This window comes from Gobius niger, assembly GCF_951799975.1.
Source record: "Gobius niger genome assembly, chromosome: 1".
Taxonomy (NCBI): Eukaryota; Metazoa; Chordata; class Actinopteri; order Gobiiformes; family Gobiidae; genus Gobius; species Gobius niger.
Window position 1 is genome coordinate 25,776,582 of NC_136852.1, and position 19,647 is coordinate 25,796,228.

The window sequence follows — 19,647 nt, forward strand, 5'->3', positions numbered from 1 at the left end:
GTAAAGTTTTCTTTCAGGCACACTGTTAAACAAAATGGGAAGCGCCACAGACTGAATACAAGTGGATGAATCGGGATAGCAAATTCACCAGATGGGACAACTATTGGAAGGAGCTTTGAATTTTTTCAGTCATCAAAAATGTGTTTGAGACCGAATTTAAAATGTGTAAAGGCTCACATGATTGCACTTAAGTTTGTTGTTGTTATATGAAGCCAATAGGAACAGCACTTCTGACTTGTATCGCATTGATCCACAGTATTCACAGTCTAAGTGCAGGACAACACCATTCTCTTCTGACCTATTTTTAGTGTTTTAATAGACTATAGCAGTTCATCTCATCTTCCACATGCAACACTCACATTTAAAATCATGATAATGCCATTTTAGAGCTACTACTCCCCCTACAGGACACTGCCGGCATGCATTCGACGTCAGCGAGAGGCACAAAATTTGACTGAAATGTAAAAAGAAAAATACAATGTAATACTAACCGTCCCAAATCAAAATGCCCTTTAAGTACCGCTTGTGTAGTGTGCACAATGTTACAGGTAGCTGCAAGTGCCAAAATTATTCCTAAAGTAAAATCAAAGGTTAATATTGGAAGAAAACAAAATCGGGAGTTCAAAATTCAAAATACTGTAATCTGTCTCTATGGGGTCTTATGCATCAAAACCTCAAACCCTGTAGTTTATTCTTCAACAAACATCTTCTGAAATGCATGGTATTCTTGTATTAGTTTAGCAGTTATTTGGTTATGCACCAATGCAAAAAAAAAAAAAAAAAAATCACACAGAGTTGAAAACTTAATACTGCCGTTACATTTTTTCATCCCCTGGTCAAAGGATAAAATTTGGATGAGCAACTTGTATAATGCTGATGTTTAGTTCTGTTTTTAGTTTGCTTTACAAACTTGACAGGTTACGATTGGATAGACAGCCTTTAGATTGCATGGGGTCAAAACTGTTTGAAAAAAGGAGCTTTTGTTAACATGTGAATGGACGGTCATTATAGTAAAACCCACATTCCCAACATCACCGACTATGTGATCATAATGAAAGTTTATAGTGTTCACTTAGTGAAATTATATAAAACTGTTCTCAGTAACTGCTCCCGAGTTTGACCAGTGATAAAATGTGTTACAGTAAGTTGTTTGTTTTTAAACATACATATCTCATACCAATTTGCTCTTGATAATACTGCCACCTACAGGGCATATGTAATTTGCCATGATAGCCAAGGCAATAGAAATGAATGAACACATCGTTTTTCATCAAGTTTAGACCTCAAATATCTCAAATTTAAACCTTTAAATACACTATGACACACAGTATTTTTTAGTTTAAAAAGGATTTCCTATAAGTCTTTCTCTAAGATTCAAATCTGCACATCGTCCTGTCAGCGTTGGAAAGACATTCTCAGTGGTTGGTTTTGAAGAAAATTTAAAGAAAGGTCAGTAACAGACAAAGATAAGTTAAGATGCCCATTCACTTCAATTTGACAGATTATCCTATATTCACTGGGAACAAAGACAAAGAGCAGGATTTAAAACGTCTTAACCATCCACTGTCCAATATCACCTACTGCCCGATTTCCTATTGGGAAAAAAAATAAACACTACATAATCAGAGAAAGTGAAACATTTGTGAATGAGCATCAGTGATGATCCACTTTCTAACAAAATATACAGTAAGAAGAATCAGGTTCAAAGCAAACTAATCCTAAAAGGCGTTTGAACCAAACGATGAGGGAAATCATCTAAACAATGTCTCTCACCTTCCCCATAATGGAAGCTTTGTTTTTGATTTAATACAAAATACAAACTATTAAATACTGATAAAGTCCACTAAAATAATATAAAGAGAAATTAAAACAAAAACCCGCATCAAAAAGCAAGTTTTTAAGACTCCAGCAATACATTTCATTGGATTTTGTTAGCAACGTCTAGTTTTGAAGTCAGAGCACTGTCTTTCAAAAGCTAAAAATAAAAGCTATCGATTAGGAGAAAGAACACTAAAAGGAAAATGAACTGGCTCTCTCTCAGCTATGTGTAGTAATAATAAAAATCTATGCAAATTTCAGAATCAATGGGAAATGAAGGTGACTATAAGAGACTAAGGACTGTCCAATGGGTCAAATGCAAGCTAAAATTGTCCTCTAAGTGGGTATGAAGAGGGTGTTTTGGAGCAACTCTGTAAATTCAGTACCTCCTCAAACAGTACTAGTTAATTCATAAGGCCAAACATGCTAAAATACACTTTTCTTGTTCCGCTCACTAGAATTTTTGATCACATTGACAGGTGCAAGAAGCAAGCCGTACGAAATATCCGAGTGCATCACTGTGCAGCCAGATTTCCTCCATAACTTGTAAACTACTTCAACAACGAACCAATCCCAATAGGAACTACAGTATATTGGCAAAACACGGTCGCCTCTTCCGTTAAGCGTTTGACGGTTTGTGCCACGAAACCCACTTATAGGACAATTTCACTGTCGCACCAGCCAAACCCAAACTCATTCCTTTCTACCAGGGCGGGGACGAGGGCAGGACTTGGGACAGGAAGGGCATGCTCTCCATTGGTCTCATTGCTATATTGAGCGGACCGGTTATATTCATTGGCATGGGCGTAGTGATGGCGACGGGATGCGCGATGTTCATGTGGGCTGTGGTGGGGATGTTCACCGACGCCAGGTTAACGGGGCCGGTTATGGTGACCGCGGAGGGGTGTTGCAAATTGACCGGCGCTGCGATGTTGACCGTATTCGTAGTGATGTTCATTTGCGCCGCAATGGTGACCGGGTTGTTGGCGTTTCGGTGCACGGCCACTGAAGTAATGGCCACGGAGTTGGAGACCGGTGTTGTACTGGCTGAGTTGTTGTGGACGTTGTTGGCATCTGTTGGGGAAAGAAAGCAAAACGGTTTTGAGTTTGAAGGAGTTGATGCAGGACGGAACTATAGCGGTCCAAAGCTCTCTGCGCCACTGTGCTGTTGTGTTGGAGTAACCTACCTTTTTGAGGGTTGTCAATAAGGAGTTGGAAGGAGTTATTTAAAACTTCTCCTACCGTCAACTCACCTGAGGGGTAAATTCAAAAAGCAGGATCAGTAGACTCACTCCAAGGCTAAACCAGCCTTCGCTAAAAATGCTAATTTAACAAATTTAACAATTGCGAAATTTAACAAAAACTATCTATTGACACCTAACGTACGTCTAGATGCACACTACAAACAAGTCCACAAGTGCTCAAGCAAAACACTTATCTGCCATGTCTGAGTCACATCGCCCCAGGGCACCTGAGGCTACTCAAGTGGCTGTGAGGGTAAACAACATGTCTATGTGAATATTGTAAGCTTGGACAATAGAAAAGTAAGTTGTTTTTTAATGATTCTGTGGAGTGCATCGAGCCTTAGGTCGTTCTACTGATCCGGCTTTCTGACATTTATCCTTTATTCCACAAACATTTTTTCCCTCCCTACGGCTGGTCTTCAGTGCTAAGGAAATGCAGCGACAACATTCAAGGAATAAAATGGCCACTTTGTGTTTGTCATGAGTGGGGTTTCTACTTGCTACATTTTACCTTTTCGTGGCCCTGAGTGGTTCCACTGCCAGTCACTTTGGCCTATTCAGAAATACAGACACAGGGGTTATACAGCAGCGTGGCACATAGGGAGGCAACTACTTCTACTGCTACTACTACTGCTAGTGCTACCACTGGTGGCATGGGCTTCAGTTTTGTGACGTGGGTAAAATGCGCGCAGAGTGGGAAGGTCTCACGAATCGCAGATCTGTAGCAGTGGAGATACAATGTGTAGTTTGTTTTGACAATCAAAGCAGAACGTAGAGGATTCTATTTCACGCTGTCAGTGCATTCCCTCCATAGGATGCATCCAAGACGTTCTGCAATTTGATATCATGACCTCAGGAGATGAGGGAATGTAGGAACCGATAATGCAATAACGGACAATAATACAATACATTTGGCCAGTTTCAAAATGTTAAGCTAATAATGACTTATAACAGGCCAAAATCATTATAACGATTTGTTGGCCAATAACGTCATGAGTTGAAAATCGTCCACATGTGTAATAAATTCATAATGTAATAATACATAAATCTGACTTTATCTTCTAACATATCAATTCATTCATTTGTGCCATTTTCTCCAAAATGTCAGATGACCTGCGTTTTTCCTCATAATTGTCCCTCGTCTAATCATTGCATAGCCGCACACTGCGTCCCTTCCAAGGGCCAAAGAAGCCTGGCTTTGGAGTGGTTTTGGACCCTCTTTGGGCGCGGTACAATACAATTTTGGTTATCAAAACACCCACAAGATGCGTCGACCCGTCTCATTCTAATCCAGAGAAGAATAAGGTTGAAATATAGGCCAGTTTTGGTTGTGTATGGACAGCCCCAGTCTCATTCCCTCACCTTTGTTGTTGCACTGTTGGTTGTTGCTGCTGCTGTTGAAGTTGGCCTGGCTGTGGGTCTTGAGGTGGCTGGTGATGTAAGCGGCGCTCAGCATCTTCCCGCACACGTTACAGGTCACCTTCCCCTCGTGTCGGATCATGTGGGAGCGCAGCCGGTCTTTGGTCGCAAAGGCAGAGGTGCACGCCTGAGGGTTGGATGTTGAGAGAGAAATTAATGTACTGCAAATGTATGAATGCACGGTGCTTCAGTGGACACACACGCACACAACACTCGAGGTTAGCCATGCCTTACCGTTACTTGGCACTTGAAGGGCCTTTCTGACGAGTGGACGTGTTTGACATGGCAACTGAGATGATCAGGTCTATAAGAGGAGAGAGGCATGCAGTGAACACATTTTTACAGATAAGGCACAACAAGGTGTTTGAAATACAGTGTTATGAGGTGGTATAAAAACTTCATTATGTTATAAAATCAAACCAAACGTCTGTGTTAAGATCTGCCTTGTTTGATTCAGATTTGTTTGAAAAGCATTGATGTCAGTGTTATTGCCTGGATGACGACGAAAGTATTTTTAACTAGAGAATGATCCCACCTGGAGAAGCCCTTGCCGCAGACGGAGCAGATGTAGGGCTTGTGCACGCCCCCGTCGTGTGACCTCACGTGGTAGGTCATGCGGTCCTTCCTCTTGAAGCGCTGCTGGCAGATGGGGCATTCGAAAGGCTTCTCGTCCGAGTGGGACAGTTTATGGCGGTTCAGGTGGTACACGTCCCGAAAGGCCTTGCCGCACATGTCGCAGCCGTGGTTCTTCTTCACGGGTTTGGGGGACTTTTTGGGGATGTTCTGCTGCTGCTGCTGCTGTTGTTGATGCTGCTGCTGCTGCTGCTGCTGGTGGTGGTGGTGGTGCTGCTGGTGCATTGGAGTCATAATACTGGCCCCTGTGGAGGTCGTGGCCGTCGTCATTATACCTTCAGATGAGGGAGAAATGAACATTATACAACACATTGATCACTAACCTGCAGTTTATTACTCATTATTTTTACTTAGACATGCAGACAAAGGACATCTTGGCAGAACAAATTCACAGACCTAGTGTGTCATTAGTTGTTGCATGAAATGAATGAGCCTCACGGTCTGTATGCCCAGGTTTATCAGACATGTTTTTGCCTTTATGCCCAGTACAACAATAAACAAGACAATAAAAAAAGCATACATACCAGCCACTGTAGTGACGTAGGACTGGTTTGCATTGTTTTCTCGGGGAACGGTGGATATTAGCGGGACCATGGTGGGCGCTGTCTGGATCTTCTTGGGTCTAGAGACCATCTTTATTCCCGTGTGACAGGATTCATGTCTTCTCAGGTGGTAACTGTCTCGAAACGCCTTGTTGCAGTAGACACAGACAAATGGAGTTTTGGATTTGGGCTCTTTTTTGATCACCACAGGGGCGCCCCCCACTGTGTTCGCGCCTGTCCCGCTGGCTACATTGTCTTTGAGAAGCTCAGCCGCACTAACCGGCGGTTTCTGATCCAGAGGGATTGGTAATATCGGCTTCTGGTCTGGAGGGTCGGTGCCAGAGTTCAGCAGTGGGAGCAGGCTGTTACCGGAGACCGAGTGCTGGTGATGGAGAGCCTCGTTCGCCTGCTGCAAAACAAAGTTTAAATCAGACTTCTGACTGAAAAATGTCATTGTTTTTTATTATTTTTATTTGACAGCACGGCAGCAAAACATGACGTTACAATTGGATTGTGACATTTCATTATGATTTATTGAAAACGCAGATCTTTTCAGACCTCAACAGCTGTGGGATCATTTATAAAGCTCAATACATAAGATGCTCCATCAGTCTGAGAAAGTTTTAAATTTGGTGGGGGGAGGGGGTAACCTCAAGTAAGCCCTTGAGATTGTTTGTTGTACCAACATTTTATTCACAAAATGTCCTTTTACACAAAGCTAAAACCTGCATTATAAAGAAATCTAAAATAAAAAGTCCAAACCTTTTGAAAAATGAATGAAAACCATCTCTAAAATTAAACTTGAGTGTTGAAAATCTCAATCAGTGAGTTGTGTCCAGTTGAAATATTCATAAATGCCCTGAGCCTGTCCCACTGGGGCGGGCCGTGACCAATGGGACAATGGCGGTAGCAGCTGCAGACTAAAGACGTCCTGTTTCATCCTCTGCGCCGCTGCTCACTCTTTATTTACGACTCGTACGTTTGCTCTGGTCATTGTCCCAAGATTTAAGGACATTCAATGCACCATTGTCTCAGTTTATGTTCCCTTCTGCTAAACACCTGCTCCAAGAGAAAATCCCCAAAACATACAGACATTTCAAGTTCAACTGTACTCTTTGGAAATCTATCTAATTGGTGTTGCTTTAGCCAAAGCCCCAGTGTCTGCTGGGCCATATGAGTCCAGGCCTAATCCAAAACAGACCCGGGGTTAAGGCTCAAACTTTCAAGTTCAACTGAACAAAACTTGGTTGATTTATCTTCTAACCATGTTAAGTTGTTGTTGTCTCAGGTTTTATCCACTTTGTGATTCATTTCCTATAAACCTATGTCAATTGAGTAAAAGTATCACATCACATGCTAACAACTCTAGAAAAGTAAGAAGCACAATATCAGTAAGCATAAGAATATCGACTACAAGAACACATAGGCTTTGACGTTTGTTTACACATTACACCACTGCATTTACACACGTGAAACCTTCATAGTACAGCGACTTTATTATTACTGCTACAAAAAGAGCAAAACAATCCAAGTAAGAAAAAAGTTAAACTTTTGCTGTGTTTTTCTCTTTTAGATACTTTCCACATCCACAAGCCCGGCATTACCACAGTGACTAAACAGAATCACTCAGGCTGAATAATGAGCGTCTGCCACAATTAGAACAAATCACCATCTGAGAGCAGCTCTGAGCGTCATTCTGAACAAAAAACAGCTGCAACAGTTGAGGACAGAGCCAGAGTCCCGTTACTATTTTATAGGGCACAAAATACTGCTCTAATGTAGACAACAGACCAGCAAATAAACAAATAACAATGTTTTATCTAATACATGTACAAGTTTGCAGTAAACTCATGTGAATAATATGTGTAGTAAAACATAATTTAGAGATAAAGTTGCAGATTGTGATTTAATGCAGAGCTAATTAAATAGTTGTTAGGCATTTAGGCGCATCTTTATTTAACACAGAGGATTCATGCTGAAACTTTCTTTTAACGCTCGAAGCAGGTACTTCCACAAAAGTAAAAGGCATCCGCACTTCTCGGAAATGCAGTAGCTTTCAAATGGTTGGAATACTTCGAATACTACACTGAAACTCTTATCCAGTTGTATTCTCCAACGCAGAGTATCGTTTACAGCTCGCAAGGAAGTCCGCGTGTGAGCAACTCTCTCAGGAGTTAGCATCGCTGCCATTTCCATCGAACTTCTTAGCACAGCCAAGTTTCATGTAATGTTGCAAATCTGATAGAGCCATTCGCTTCGCTGCACAACAACACCGAGCTACGATTAAACGAACACCCGTAGAGAGAAATAGGTCACAGAAGTATGGTTACCCAACAAGATACTTAGCCAAGCATGAGCACTTTATGCGTTCAATAGACTAGCATTAGCCTCCAGAACCAAAATGGCTAACGCGCGCATCAAATTTATTAGCAGTAAAAAGCCTTTTTCCGGGTCATTTGAGAAGCTTAAACGAAGGCATACGAGCATGCTGTACACCGTTGCATGCACAATATTTGTAGCTATTGGTTCGTGTGAGATTATGGCTAATACTTTCCAATTAAAGACAGGTTTAGGGTTTGCGCTCAGCTAACTGCCAAGCTAATGCTAACACCATTGTTTTGCTCGGCTAAGCACCCCTCTCCAGAAAGTAAAAGAAAACAATTTTGTGGTGATTTTTAGGACACACCACAAACCCGGTTGTAGGTTTCAATCGCACATCACTGCACCACTTACTTGAAACAAATATGTACTCCAGCTCGGCTCCATTGCGAGTGTTAAAGGCTAAAATCTGCAGGAAACCAACAAGGACCTAAAACAAAGCAGCTAAACATGGCAGTTACGACTTCCGGTGACGCTTATGGCGCAACTACAGCGCGTACTCCGGGTGATTCACTTCATTAGGATATTTCTCTCATGTGTATGTGTGTCATTTTGTGTTTTTGTGTGTTTTTGTTTTTGTTTTTATCGTCTTTTTATATATTCATAATCTCTTTCTCATTTTCTAGTTAGTTAAGTTCAAGAAGCTTATATCTATTTCAACCTTACAGTTTATTGTATAACTTATAATTAGCATAAACATTATTATTGTATCCAATTTATTGCTTGGAATCCGCAAACATTTCTCTCTATTATTTTTATTTTTTTAATCAACAGATGGCGTTGTTTCTACAGTTTCCTAAAGACTACTTTTGCTCATTCATTCAGTTTATTTGATTTGCACTTATTTAGAAGCTCAACATGTAATTTAAAGGTAAACCACATGTTATTAAGGTTATCATGTTTTTGATAGGCTAGTTTGTGAACCTGTCACTTATATAGTGGCAGGTTCACAATCCTTTTGACTGCTCAAAACTTCTATTGAAACACTTTTGTTGTTTCTATTAGCCTAAGTGATTAAGAGGTGCATTTATGATGAAGACCTTCTCATACACAGACACAATTTGGAGACATTTCAGCTCTCTTTTCCATCTTTAAAGTGGAATACGGTAGACTGCTGTTGTTGTTGTTGTTGTTGTCTGAAGGTGAAAAAGGCTTGACCTTGCAGTCCACTGCAAGTTTATCTTTTACTCCAGCTAGGCTTAACAGTCTTTTGTGTTGTTTATCTTTGGCTTGTAAAAAGACAGGCTTCTCGGTGCTTTTGTTAATTTTTAATTAACTGTGTGCATCAAAATTTCCACCAGCCTGAGCAAAAGTCAACTTGAATTGTTTAAAGAGATGCCTTATTACAGACTATGCTGGAACATGATGATTTACTCATTCATAGATTATGTGTTATCTGTTATAGATTTTGGGCATGTTTTATGCAAGTTTCAAATTGTATTTCAACACGGCTCATGCAAGAAGATTATGTGTTTGTCACATGAAAATTTACCATGTATTTGTCTTTATTGTTGCACAGCCTTGTTGTAATATTTGTTTAAAATTGTTAAGACCCCAGGAAGAATAGCTGCTTAATTGAGTAGCTAATGGGGATCTAAATAAATAAACCACAGAATATAAGCTGCTCTGACCAGTGCAAAATGGGTCATTCTTCAATGTGGAAAGGAAGACAGTGGCACTAAAAACACACTAGATTTTGTGAAGTTGACCAACATGAATTGTACCTTTCCGTTTCAGCCCAAATTGACATTAATTTTCCTATAGGGGCAGCAGTGGGAATCCAACCCACAACAAGCGACTGTGTGAAGATGCCCCGAGATGCCCCTCCCTCCTCGCACCCTGCTCAGCTCTAATAGGCCTCACGCAGTGAAATGTGACCGAGTGAATCATCCCAAGGCCGGCCAGAGAGACCGAGGAGCACTGCAGCACTCCACCACCAGTACCTCCACCATTTAAAACAACTGGATTAAAACATTTTCGACCAAAGAACTACCAAAGAGACTGCTGGTTCACCCCAGGTCAAAAAGGTGAACAGGTCACGGTTGACTTTGGTGAGTACAAAACACACTTTGGGGACACTATGAGAGTAATGGGTGGGTCTCGAGTTTTTAAGTCCAAATTGTTCCAACCATTGTCTGTGCATAATGTTCATGTAACGAAAAAAAGAAGATTCTTCCACACATTCTTGCAAAAGTGAGATTTATTTCCAGGTAGGTAGCATTTTTTCAGCAGCAAGGCCTTCATTAGGCATAATCAAGAGTTGCTATTTCTAAAAACAGTTAGCCCTTGTTTTCAGCATGAATGAATAGTATTATATACAATAAATCTAGGCAGTCGTTGCTGTAATACCACCACTGTTACTATCGCAGTGAAAATATGTGATGTAGAAAAAACTTTCAAAAAAATGATGGTCTCATGCTGCTGATTACTAAGTGTTTAATTTTGTTTAGGCTTCATCAAAGAAATTGGGGCAATGAAACAGAATGTACAGAATAGATACAGCAGTTGAGTAATACAATAAATGATCATTATAAGAAGAAGGAAAAAGGAAAAATAAATAAGTATTTTATAGCTGACTGTATTGTATTGCAATTTCAGTAATTCATTGAAAAATGCGTGCTCTGTTTGATCTCGCTTGGGAGATTTGGGCTGAGAAAGGTGATGAGTGAAGTTGCTGTATAAGTTGATGAATGCTGACATAGGAATCATTCATCAACTTACACAGCAACTGTTCACCCGAGTCACTGAAGTTTTGTCCAATGTCCAAACAAAATGAAGCAGTGTTAAATAATCTCCATTTTGGTCTCTACGCAAACCTGCCAGTGGGGAGACACACCACAGGTTGACAATCCCTGATATACTGTAAAAGTTAAATCAATATTTGGAAGTGCTGGTTAGTGGCTGCTGATAGAAAAACAAAGGCACTGTGATCTCATCAATATGTATCAATCACATGTAGTTAACGTCTAATGTAGTACATGTAGTCAAGTCCATTGTTTTATTGTTTTTGTTTGCTTTTTTGTGCTACATTTATCTGTTATAAAGTTAAATAAGTTAAATTATTTTTTTCTATTCTTTGAACCTTTCAGAAAGTTTAGTCAAATCCTCAGATTGCACCTGCACCTTTGCTTCCAGCTTCCTGCATTGTGAATTTAAGTATTTGATATGAACATTTTGTTTGAATTTACCTTGTACACAAGGTATAGTTTGTTATATAGCCTGCATGAGTCAAATTCTCTTTTAGCTAAGGCTCTGTTTCTCAAGGTGGTGAATTGTATGTGGTGCAGTCGGTGTCAAACATCTGTGTCCAAGTGTGAAAGTGACAGAACTTTCCACAGCTGCAGCGGCTCTTATTAAAACATAGGCCTTAAAGGGACAGACAGTCTTTATGATGAGGCACACGGATAGCAGGCTACAGGCAGACCAAGGCTCGCTGTTAGTGGACGAAAACTCATGCAGCATTGGAGAAAGTATTTGACCCGCGAAGCTGTGTCGATATCATAGAGAGAGGGCCAAGTCATTAACTCCTAAAATTCAGGAGAAACTGATTCTGACAAAGGGTTCTGTGGTGTGGCGAGTGGTTCATAAACACAGTGTTTTCCATCTGTTTAGAAGTTTGGTGATGACTGTGGTGTATGTGGACATGGCAGTTCACATGTTTTGCCTTCAGTGTTCATGTGCACTGGTGCATGAATGAGTGTGTTTTTTGGAGAGTGAGTGAACTGGTCAACAGTTTTAGGAAATTTGGCCATATTGACTTGCCTCTTGAAGGTTCAATTTAGGCTTTTGTGAAGAAGGAAGATCTGGGTGATACCTGTTTCTGAGTAGGCCTGGTGGAGGATTGGTTTAACTGTTGTGAAGCTTCAGCACACGGCTCTCATGTGACAAAGCCACAAAGACCTGTGTCTGAGAGCAGCAGGTCCACAATGGACCTATAGAGCTTCCATTACACTGTTATCTCTGCTATGGGCTGAGCTTGTGTCTTTATTTAGCCTTGCTCACACTGACCACCAACTCACATGATCAAATCTCAAAATATTGTTTTAAGTTATGTATGTTTGGAAGTTGAAACTTAATTGCTTACTGGTTGTTGCGTCTGACTGTTTAAGACAGCAGTCCAAAGCCCTAAGTTAAGTGACATCAACAACTGATTAGATGTCTGACAATATACTAAAATACTGAGGACTGACCAATAGGTATTTGTCATTATTCTGATATTAAAATGAAGTTTGTCTTCTCTGTTAACACACAAACCATCAAATGTACACGATTCAATTTGAGCCGATACGAGCTGGTCTGGGTTTGCCTGAAATCTGGAAGAAACAGTTAAAAGTTTATCAAAACAATTTCAGAATTGTGCACAGGTGACAGTAACTTGACGCCACAACAATGTAAAGGCAAATCTGAACAGCTCATGGTGGTGAGTGTTAAACATGAGTTAATTTGACTGACCTCTTCAGGACAGCACTGTTTTCTGAGGGAGGGTCTCACTCTCCCGGGAACAGCCTCAGGCCAAACTGCAGCAGTGCACTCATGTGCTGTTCTCGCATAACTAAGGTGCTTTTAGTGCCACGAGGAGGTAATTAAAGAAACAATACCTGATTTTCTTTTTTTTAGTAATGGAACAAAATTAGTTTTGACCTCATTTAGTATAATGTCAACTCAGACATTTTTTTATGCTGAACACTGTCGATATAATTATTAAGCATTTATTTGTATCAATTTCATGAATTCGCAGGCTCGTTGTGCCTATAATAAACCCTGTCCCTGTGAATAATGGGAGTGCTACAAATGTTGGAAACATTAGGAATGAATTTGGACCATAATGTGTTAATATATTAATATTATATATATATATATAGTTATATAGTTATTTAAACGTTAAAACTTTTTTTTAAATGATAAAATATGACAATTGTATGGTGCCTGCGAGAAGTTCTGGTCAATCACACAGCCTCATACTGTCTTAGACTTATTGATTCTTCAGCTGAGTGTGCTTCAGTTGAATTGTCAGAGGTATAGTATAGTATGTTGCACCTGACTTTTTCACGAGTGATGTAACTAGTATAGTATATGCCTAGATCAAACAATTACATGAGCACTGTTGTCTTTAGGCCCTATATCTTTCTGCTCCTGCTGGTTCTACAGCTGTGTCCATGTGAAAACAAAAGCACATATAATGTCTGCACATGTCACTGTCTTGTCAGGAGCGCAGTGGATTGTAATTGGTGCAGATTTGGGCCCAGAGCCGCACAGTGTCCCACATGAGGGGCACATTCCTGCTCGGACACCGCTGTTTTCAGACCTGTTCCCAGCTGGGACAGTCTCTAATCTCTTGGCAACAATATTGACATAGAAATACAAACTCAGGGGACAGGGCAGCGCTGGTCACCTAGCTCCATCCTTCAAACAAGCCATGAGCCATGCTGATGTTGGAAGTAGATGTGGTGCAGTGGGAACAGGTTGTGACAATAGTGAAAGGAACAGTAGCAAAGATACGATAGAGCAAAATATTTGGAAAGTTGGAGTTTTTCCTCCACCCATAAAAAGAACTGTGAGACGTGAGAGCAGTGACCGGCAGATAAAGTGGTTGAATTAGAACCTTCTTTTTCCCTATAACATATGAGCGCATTGAAAAAAACAATAACCCCGGTCCCTCTCAATAACCTTTGTAAAAATTAGGACCATGACAGGCGATCTGCATGTTGTGCCTCTCTGCTCCATCCCATGACTGTAAAGTGATGGAAGTGTTATTTTTGTTGCCCCAGTCTTCACAGATGTGTCTCAGAAAACAGAAGAGGCCCTCAGGCTGTATGTGTCTCTGCAGGAACCACAGAAAGAACTCTCTCCATCAAACGGCCAGCAGCAACTCCCCGCCTCAGGCTCCAAGCAGCATTCACACTTAGACCTGACCTGGGGGCCCAAATATGACCCTCTGCAAGTGCTTTTCCAGGATAATGACATCTAAATGACAAATTGACAGGAGTGAGTAGTTGCGGATGCAGATAAAAAAAAAAAAAGATAAAAACAAAGCTTTGGAATTTGTCCAGACTTTGTCATGGTCAGCAGTGAAATATAAACTGCAGATGCAACAATGAGATGGATGGATTTTGTCGGACACAAGGTTGAGTGGATGAGTAACATCATTGGGTTTGAACTCTGTGTTGATCTACCTCTCTGTTTTTTACATTTCAGAATCACCGTCACCATTGCACCTCACGCCATCATGAGCACTAAGTCGTACAGCCTGAGCCTCTTGGGGGGTAAGCAGTCGCTGCTGTCGCGCCCGTCCTGCCAGCGACTGGTCAGTAAAGACGGACGCTGCTCGCTGGGCTCCGGGGCGGCTCTGGGGCAGGGGCGCTGGCTGTTGGCTCTTCAGGACATGTGGGGGCTCATGTTGGCTCTGCGCTGGCGGTGGGTGGTCCTGGCCTTCTGCCTGTCCTTCCTCTTCCACTGGCTTCTGTTCGCCTGCCTCTGGTACCTCCTGGCTCATTTCAATGGAGATCTGGACGTACCGGACCATGACGCTCCTCCAGAGGGGCATATAGTGTGTGTAAAGTACATCAACAGCTTCACGGCAGCCTTCTCCTTCTCTCTGGAGACACAGCTGACCATAGGATACGGCACCATGTACCCAAGTGGAGATTGCCCCAGTGCCATCGCGCTGCTGGCTGTGCAGATGCTGCTGGGGCTGATGCTGGAGGCCTTTATCACAGGTAACCCACAGACAACGATGTTATAGACAGAAGTGTACAGGCGGTAGTGTATACAAATCACTTTTGATCTACTACATGCTTGCCACATGCCTCTATGTGTAACTTTCTGTCATTAGTTACAACCTGCAGGTGGACAACAACAGGATCAGCACTGAACTGAACTGTAATGCAGTGCTAATTCATTTCATCCATATTCAATTTCAGTCCTGAGCTAAATATGTGACATGCATGTAGCCTCTGTGCTTTTTCTGTGCACCTGAGAGCTTCATGATGAACACATTGTTTGGTTTAAGAGACTTCAGTATGAAGTCTGCATTGTCATCTGTTAAAATTAAAACACTTACAGTTTTACCATCCCCAAGACACTGTGCAAACATACAGTTGTTGTCTCCTTGGGAGTGCTTTTGCCGATCCTGCCTGTAGTCATGTTTTATTGTGACTGATTGGTGGTCGTAGAGGCTGTTGTTGCAGAAAGGTGATCATACCTCTTTCAGTCAGGCAGTTGTTGCTAAGTAACATACCACTTCTGTGTGACTGCAAGATTAATTTCTGCAAGGGGTCTCCAACCTTTTTTACCCGGCGAGCTACTTTTACTCAATAAGAACGTCAGAGGGCTACTCATGCTTCAGACACTTGTGTAAAATGCGACTTTCACCCGTGTAAATGAGTGGCCAAGATGGTATTTCACAGAAAATTATGTGAATTTAGTCCTTATACTTGACCAAACTTTTCTTAGATTGTGATCAGCATGTTCAGAACAAACAGAAAATGCATCTAAAATGTGAGTCTTTGGTGAGCTATCTAGAAAGGGCTACTTGGAGATCTCTGATTTATGCATGACTATGAAGACCTTGGGGAAGTTTGTTGTGCTTTTACTAAACGTGTGTCATTCTAAAACTCATAATACAGTCTAATTATGCATCCATGAATTGACAATGATATTGTCCCATAGGTGCATTTGTTGCAAAAATTGCTCGTCCACAGAAGCGCGCGGGGTCCATTCAGTTCAGTCCAGAGGCAGTCGTGGGACAGCACCAAGGCCAGACCTGCCTCATGATCCGGGCCACCAACCTGCTGTGGCGTCCCCTTGTGGATGTCAGGCTCAGTGCAGTCCTGTACCAGGAGTGTGAGGGGCAGGCCTTACACCAAACCTCGGTGGACTTCTATCTGGACCAGTTGGGAGGTCAGCCATGCCCCCTGTTCTTCTTCCCCCTCACGTGGTACCATCCTCTGGACAGGAGGAGCCCGCTGTACCCTGTCCTGTGTGAGAGCTCCACAGCCCACTTTGAGCTGGTGGCGTTCCTCTCGGCGCAGGAGGGCAGTGGGGACAGCTGCCAGAAGAGGACGTCCTATCTGCGGCAGGAGGTGCAGTTCGACCGGAGGTTTGTGCCTGCGCTGGGGATGGACAGCCGCGGTCAGTTCAAAGTCAGCCCTCAGTATTTCAGCACGGCTCACTCCAAACCCCTGGACAAGGACTGTGTGGTGCAGATCAACGGAGACGGCAGCGAGCGCATGGAGTAAGCGGAACTCAAAGGGACCTTTCACTTATCGTAGCCGTCAATAATTAGATCTTATGAAAGTTTTAGGCTCAAAGCTGAAGATTGACTTACAGCAGGACTTCACCTGAAAAGGAAATGCTCTCCAACCAATGATTCGACTGTAGAATAGGATCATGTGCATCCTGTGCGTCCTATGCAGTCACTATCACTTTAATATTGACCTAAAATAATGTAGGAAATATTTTTTCACCACTTTCATTTCACTTTGCATTTACAAACCGTAGAATATTTCAAGCAATTAATCAGAAATACAAGTTAACAGTGTCCACTGTGAAAAACATCATACAAATAAAAGCACACATCTAGTTTACTGTGTGTAATACAGTAACTTTAAATGGAGCTACGAAAATAAATGTTTGGGTGATCCCCAGAGAGTCATGACCAACACAATATACATATTGTATACTGAACTTACTTTCCATGCAAGACTATTTACGGCATTATACTTAGAAGTGTCCTCTTCATACAGTTATAGTGAACAATTCTTCACACAACATGGTTTCCCTGCAGCTCAAAGGGAGCTCCTCTCCTCTCATGGGCATTTCTCTTGCTTAAGGCAAATTTCCTTTGTCAGTTCTTGGACTCACATTGAACTGCAGTTTATCTCTGGGCCACCGTCACATGGAAACATGGAAAGGCTGTAAATCCACTACAAAGCACAATACACAGCCTCAGACTCCGATCTGCTAAAGTGAGTAAACAAACATCAACCCATTTGTGATCAAAGCTGTGAGTATTCTGTCTGTGAATGACTGTATCATGATTATACCAACCAATGTTCATTCTGTTGTACAAAAAGCTGCTGCAGTCTTTTAATGAATGTAAATTGAAATTGTTGAGACACTTGGATGATTAGTAGTTATTTTACTTTGAAAAATCATTTCACAATTAATTTAACTTGCGTTAAAAGATGTGAAAGAAGTAGTTAATGTATTGTCTTTGGTGTATATTTTTTTAAACAAATATTAAAATCATTTAGGGATGTTAGTGATGAGAGCTGTGATTGTGAATTTGACTTTGTACAGCCTATGAATAAATATTTTCTAAGCAAATCTCAAATTGAAATATCCCCATTTTCTTCCTGTAATTAAATTCATGTAGATCGCCGCCATAAAATCAGTTTATGCGGAAACTCCGAGCAACAAGGCAAAAGCTTAAGGTCAATTATGAAAACATTACAATAAAAAACACACGCCGCAATCAAAATCGTCTTAACATGTTTATTTTTTTATTGCAGTCAGTAACAGACTCCATTTAAACTGGGAAAATAACACCACACATCTTTACAAGTGCCCAAAAATAGATATATTTCACTCATGTATTTCCACGTTTTTATAGATTTGGCAACTCATTCTGCAAATCTCTGCTCAAACAAAAACAACAAAACAAAAATGACATGTCACATAGGAATGAACGGCGTATATTTGGACATGCTTGAAATATAGGACGGTGGCCATTATATGAACCGCACAGAACATCCAAGATAAAGAACCTATATCTCTCAAATCAAAAATGTGTCTATGAGGTTTTTGTTTGCGGTACAATGATACATGGAAATAAAGTGGGCGTGATACTGTGACACAGATTAGCCTATGAGAGAGTGTGGATGTCCCTTAAAAGAGTCAGTGAATGCAAATATGGTTTCATGGAAGAAGTCTGGGGAAGCAGAGGCAATGGTGTGCCCAGATTGTAGGTGGGTTTTCATGCTGTGATGTGTAAACACGCAATACTGGTGATTGTAATTCAAGTAAATATATTCGCACGGATAATATTGGTCCTTGGAAAAGAACACATGTATTTATGCATGGGTCTAAAGCTCAACCGCTAGTTACTACTTCTGTTTCCATGTATCTTGTAAAAGCAGAGACATTCATAGAGCGATATCTACTTAAGAGATTATACAAAAGGAATAAAATACAAGAATTACATTAAAAAAAAAGTCAACTGCATATACTGTTAAAACCTCACAGTGAGTAAGCGTTTAAAGTGAACCTCAGAATTAGACAATAAGAAGCACTCGACGAGAGGACCCACGAAACAAACACAATGAAAATGGTCCTTCATAAAAACATAGAAAATGTCACGAGTACGAGCTGCTTTGGGGTCAGTTTCACGGTGGGTATAGTATCGAATCAGCCAAATCATTATGACCACCTACCGTGAAAGTAACAGGAGGACAGCAAATGAAAGTCAGGTGGTCTTAACGTTAAACCTGATTGGCCTATACTTGAGGAAAACCAACCAACAGAATGAATGTATCTTTTGTGGCATGCATGTTGTGCTGTTTTTAACACCGGATATGAATCTAACACACACACAAACACAAACGCACGCAGGTCACATGACGATTTGATCTCGCTCTTCAGGGTCACGCGAAACGGCTCAGACAAAAACACACGCCGGCGTCAACACCGACTCATTGGTGGATGGAGGTTTACCATTGTGACAAGTGTGAACCAGAAACACATCGGAAACATTTAGGAGTTCATGAACCCCCGGCTGACATTTAATCGCATTGGTCGTAATAGGATTTTTACCAGTCAATTAGAGATCAGCATATTTGGATTGTGCAAGGTTTACCTCTAATGTCCTGCCTGACAAAATCCTCCAGTGTTTATCCTGACTTAGGACTAGCGCTCTGTAAGTATAATTCTTCTTAAAGGATATTGTTTCAGGGTAAGTTTCTGTTGCGCTATGACTATCATATCGGAAACTCTACCAGAAGAGAACAGGGGATGGATGATTTTGGGAGTAAAATGCCACTCAAATACAGAATTAGTTCCAAAGCCAACTTTAGAACTTCTCTCACCTCTGATTTACAACTTTGGTGCTTCGCCTGATGATTTGTGCAGAAGATGGCGCTGTTTCTCCTCTGTTTGACTTTTAAGTGTTCATAACTTGCCATGTTTGAGTGACACTGTGACTTTCACCGATTGGTCAGGTTCATCGGAATTTGGGTCGAGAAGACGACATTTTAGACTACGCTTTGTATGGAATAGAAAGAAAAAAAGACTGTAGTCCGGTTGGCCTGGCTACAACGGTCAGTTATGCATTCATTATTAAAGGGTCAAAAAAGCCAGTCCCAAGCCTTCATAAATAAAAAGGATCGTGTCAGTAAAGCAAATGTAAAAGCTGATTCTTTGTTGGAAATGTTTGTAGCCACAGCCTTTGTCATAACACGATAGATGACATAGCCTTTATTTAAAGTGTCACTCTCTGATTATGGTCCAACTTCAAATAAAAAAACATTTAGCAGACAAATAGTAAATGAACAGACAAAATTTTAGTGTTTAAAAACGGTAATCCTTACAGAGAACATACATTTACTTAAAATCCT

The 19,647-nt window shown here is 41.1% G+C and overlaps 2 protein-coding genes across 4 annotated transcripts; one reads left to right on the forward strand and one right to left on the reverse strand.

The window, feature by feature from the left end:
- vezf1b (vascular endothelial zinc finger 1b) lies at positions 1–8,530 on the reverse strand. Of its 3 annotated transcripts, XM_079558377.1 has the most exons (8): positions 8,390–8,530; positions 5,639–6,065; positions 5,017–5,389; positions 4,716–4,785; positions 4,425–4,608; positions 3,574–3,615; positions 3,006–3,071; positions 1–2,892 (listed from the first exon to the last, which is right to left on the reverse strand). In XM_079558377.1, the coding sequence occupies exons 1-8, from the start codon at positions 8,420–8,422 to the stop codon at positions 2,522–2,524; spliced, it is 1,566 nt and encodes a 521-aa protein (XP_079414503.1). In that variant the 5' UTR covers positions 8,423–8,530; the 3' UTR covers positions 1–2,521. The 3 variants fall into 3 exon arrangements, with proteins under 3 accessions (XP_079414503.1, XP_079414504.1, XP_079414505.1); XM_079558378.1 differs by lacking the exon at positions 3,006–3,071; XM_079558379.1 differs by lacking the exons at positions 3,006–3,071; positions 3,574–3,615.
- kcnj13 (potassium inwardly rectifying channel subfamily J member 13) lies at positions 8,425–16,448 on the forward strand. The gene is made up of 4 exons (XM_079558425.1): positions 8,425–8,540; positions 9,800–10,086; positions 14,231–14,751; positions 15,704–16,448. The coding sequence occupies exons 3-4, from the start codon at positions 14,262–14,264 to the stop codon at positions 16,270–16,272; spliced, it is 1,059 nt and encodes a 352-aa protein (XP_079414551.1). The 5' UTR covers positions 8,425–8,540; positions 9,800–10,086; positions 14,231–14,261; the 3' UTR covers positions 16,273–16,448.
- Positions 16,449–19,647: the final 3,199 nt, after the last annotated feature.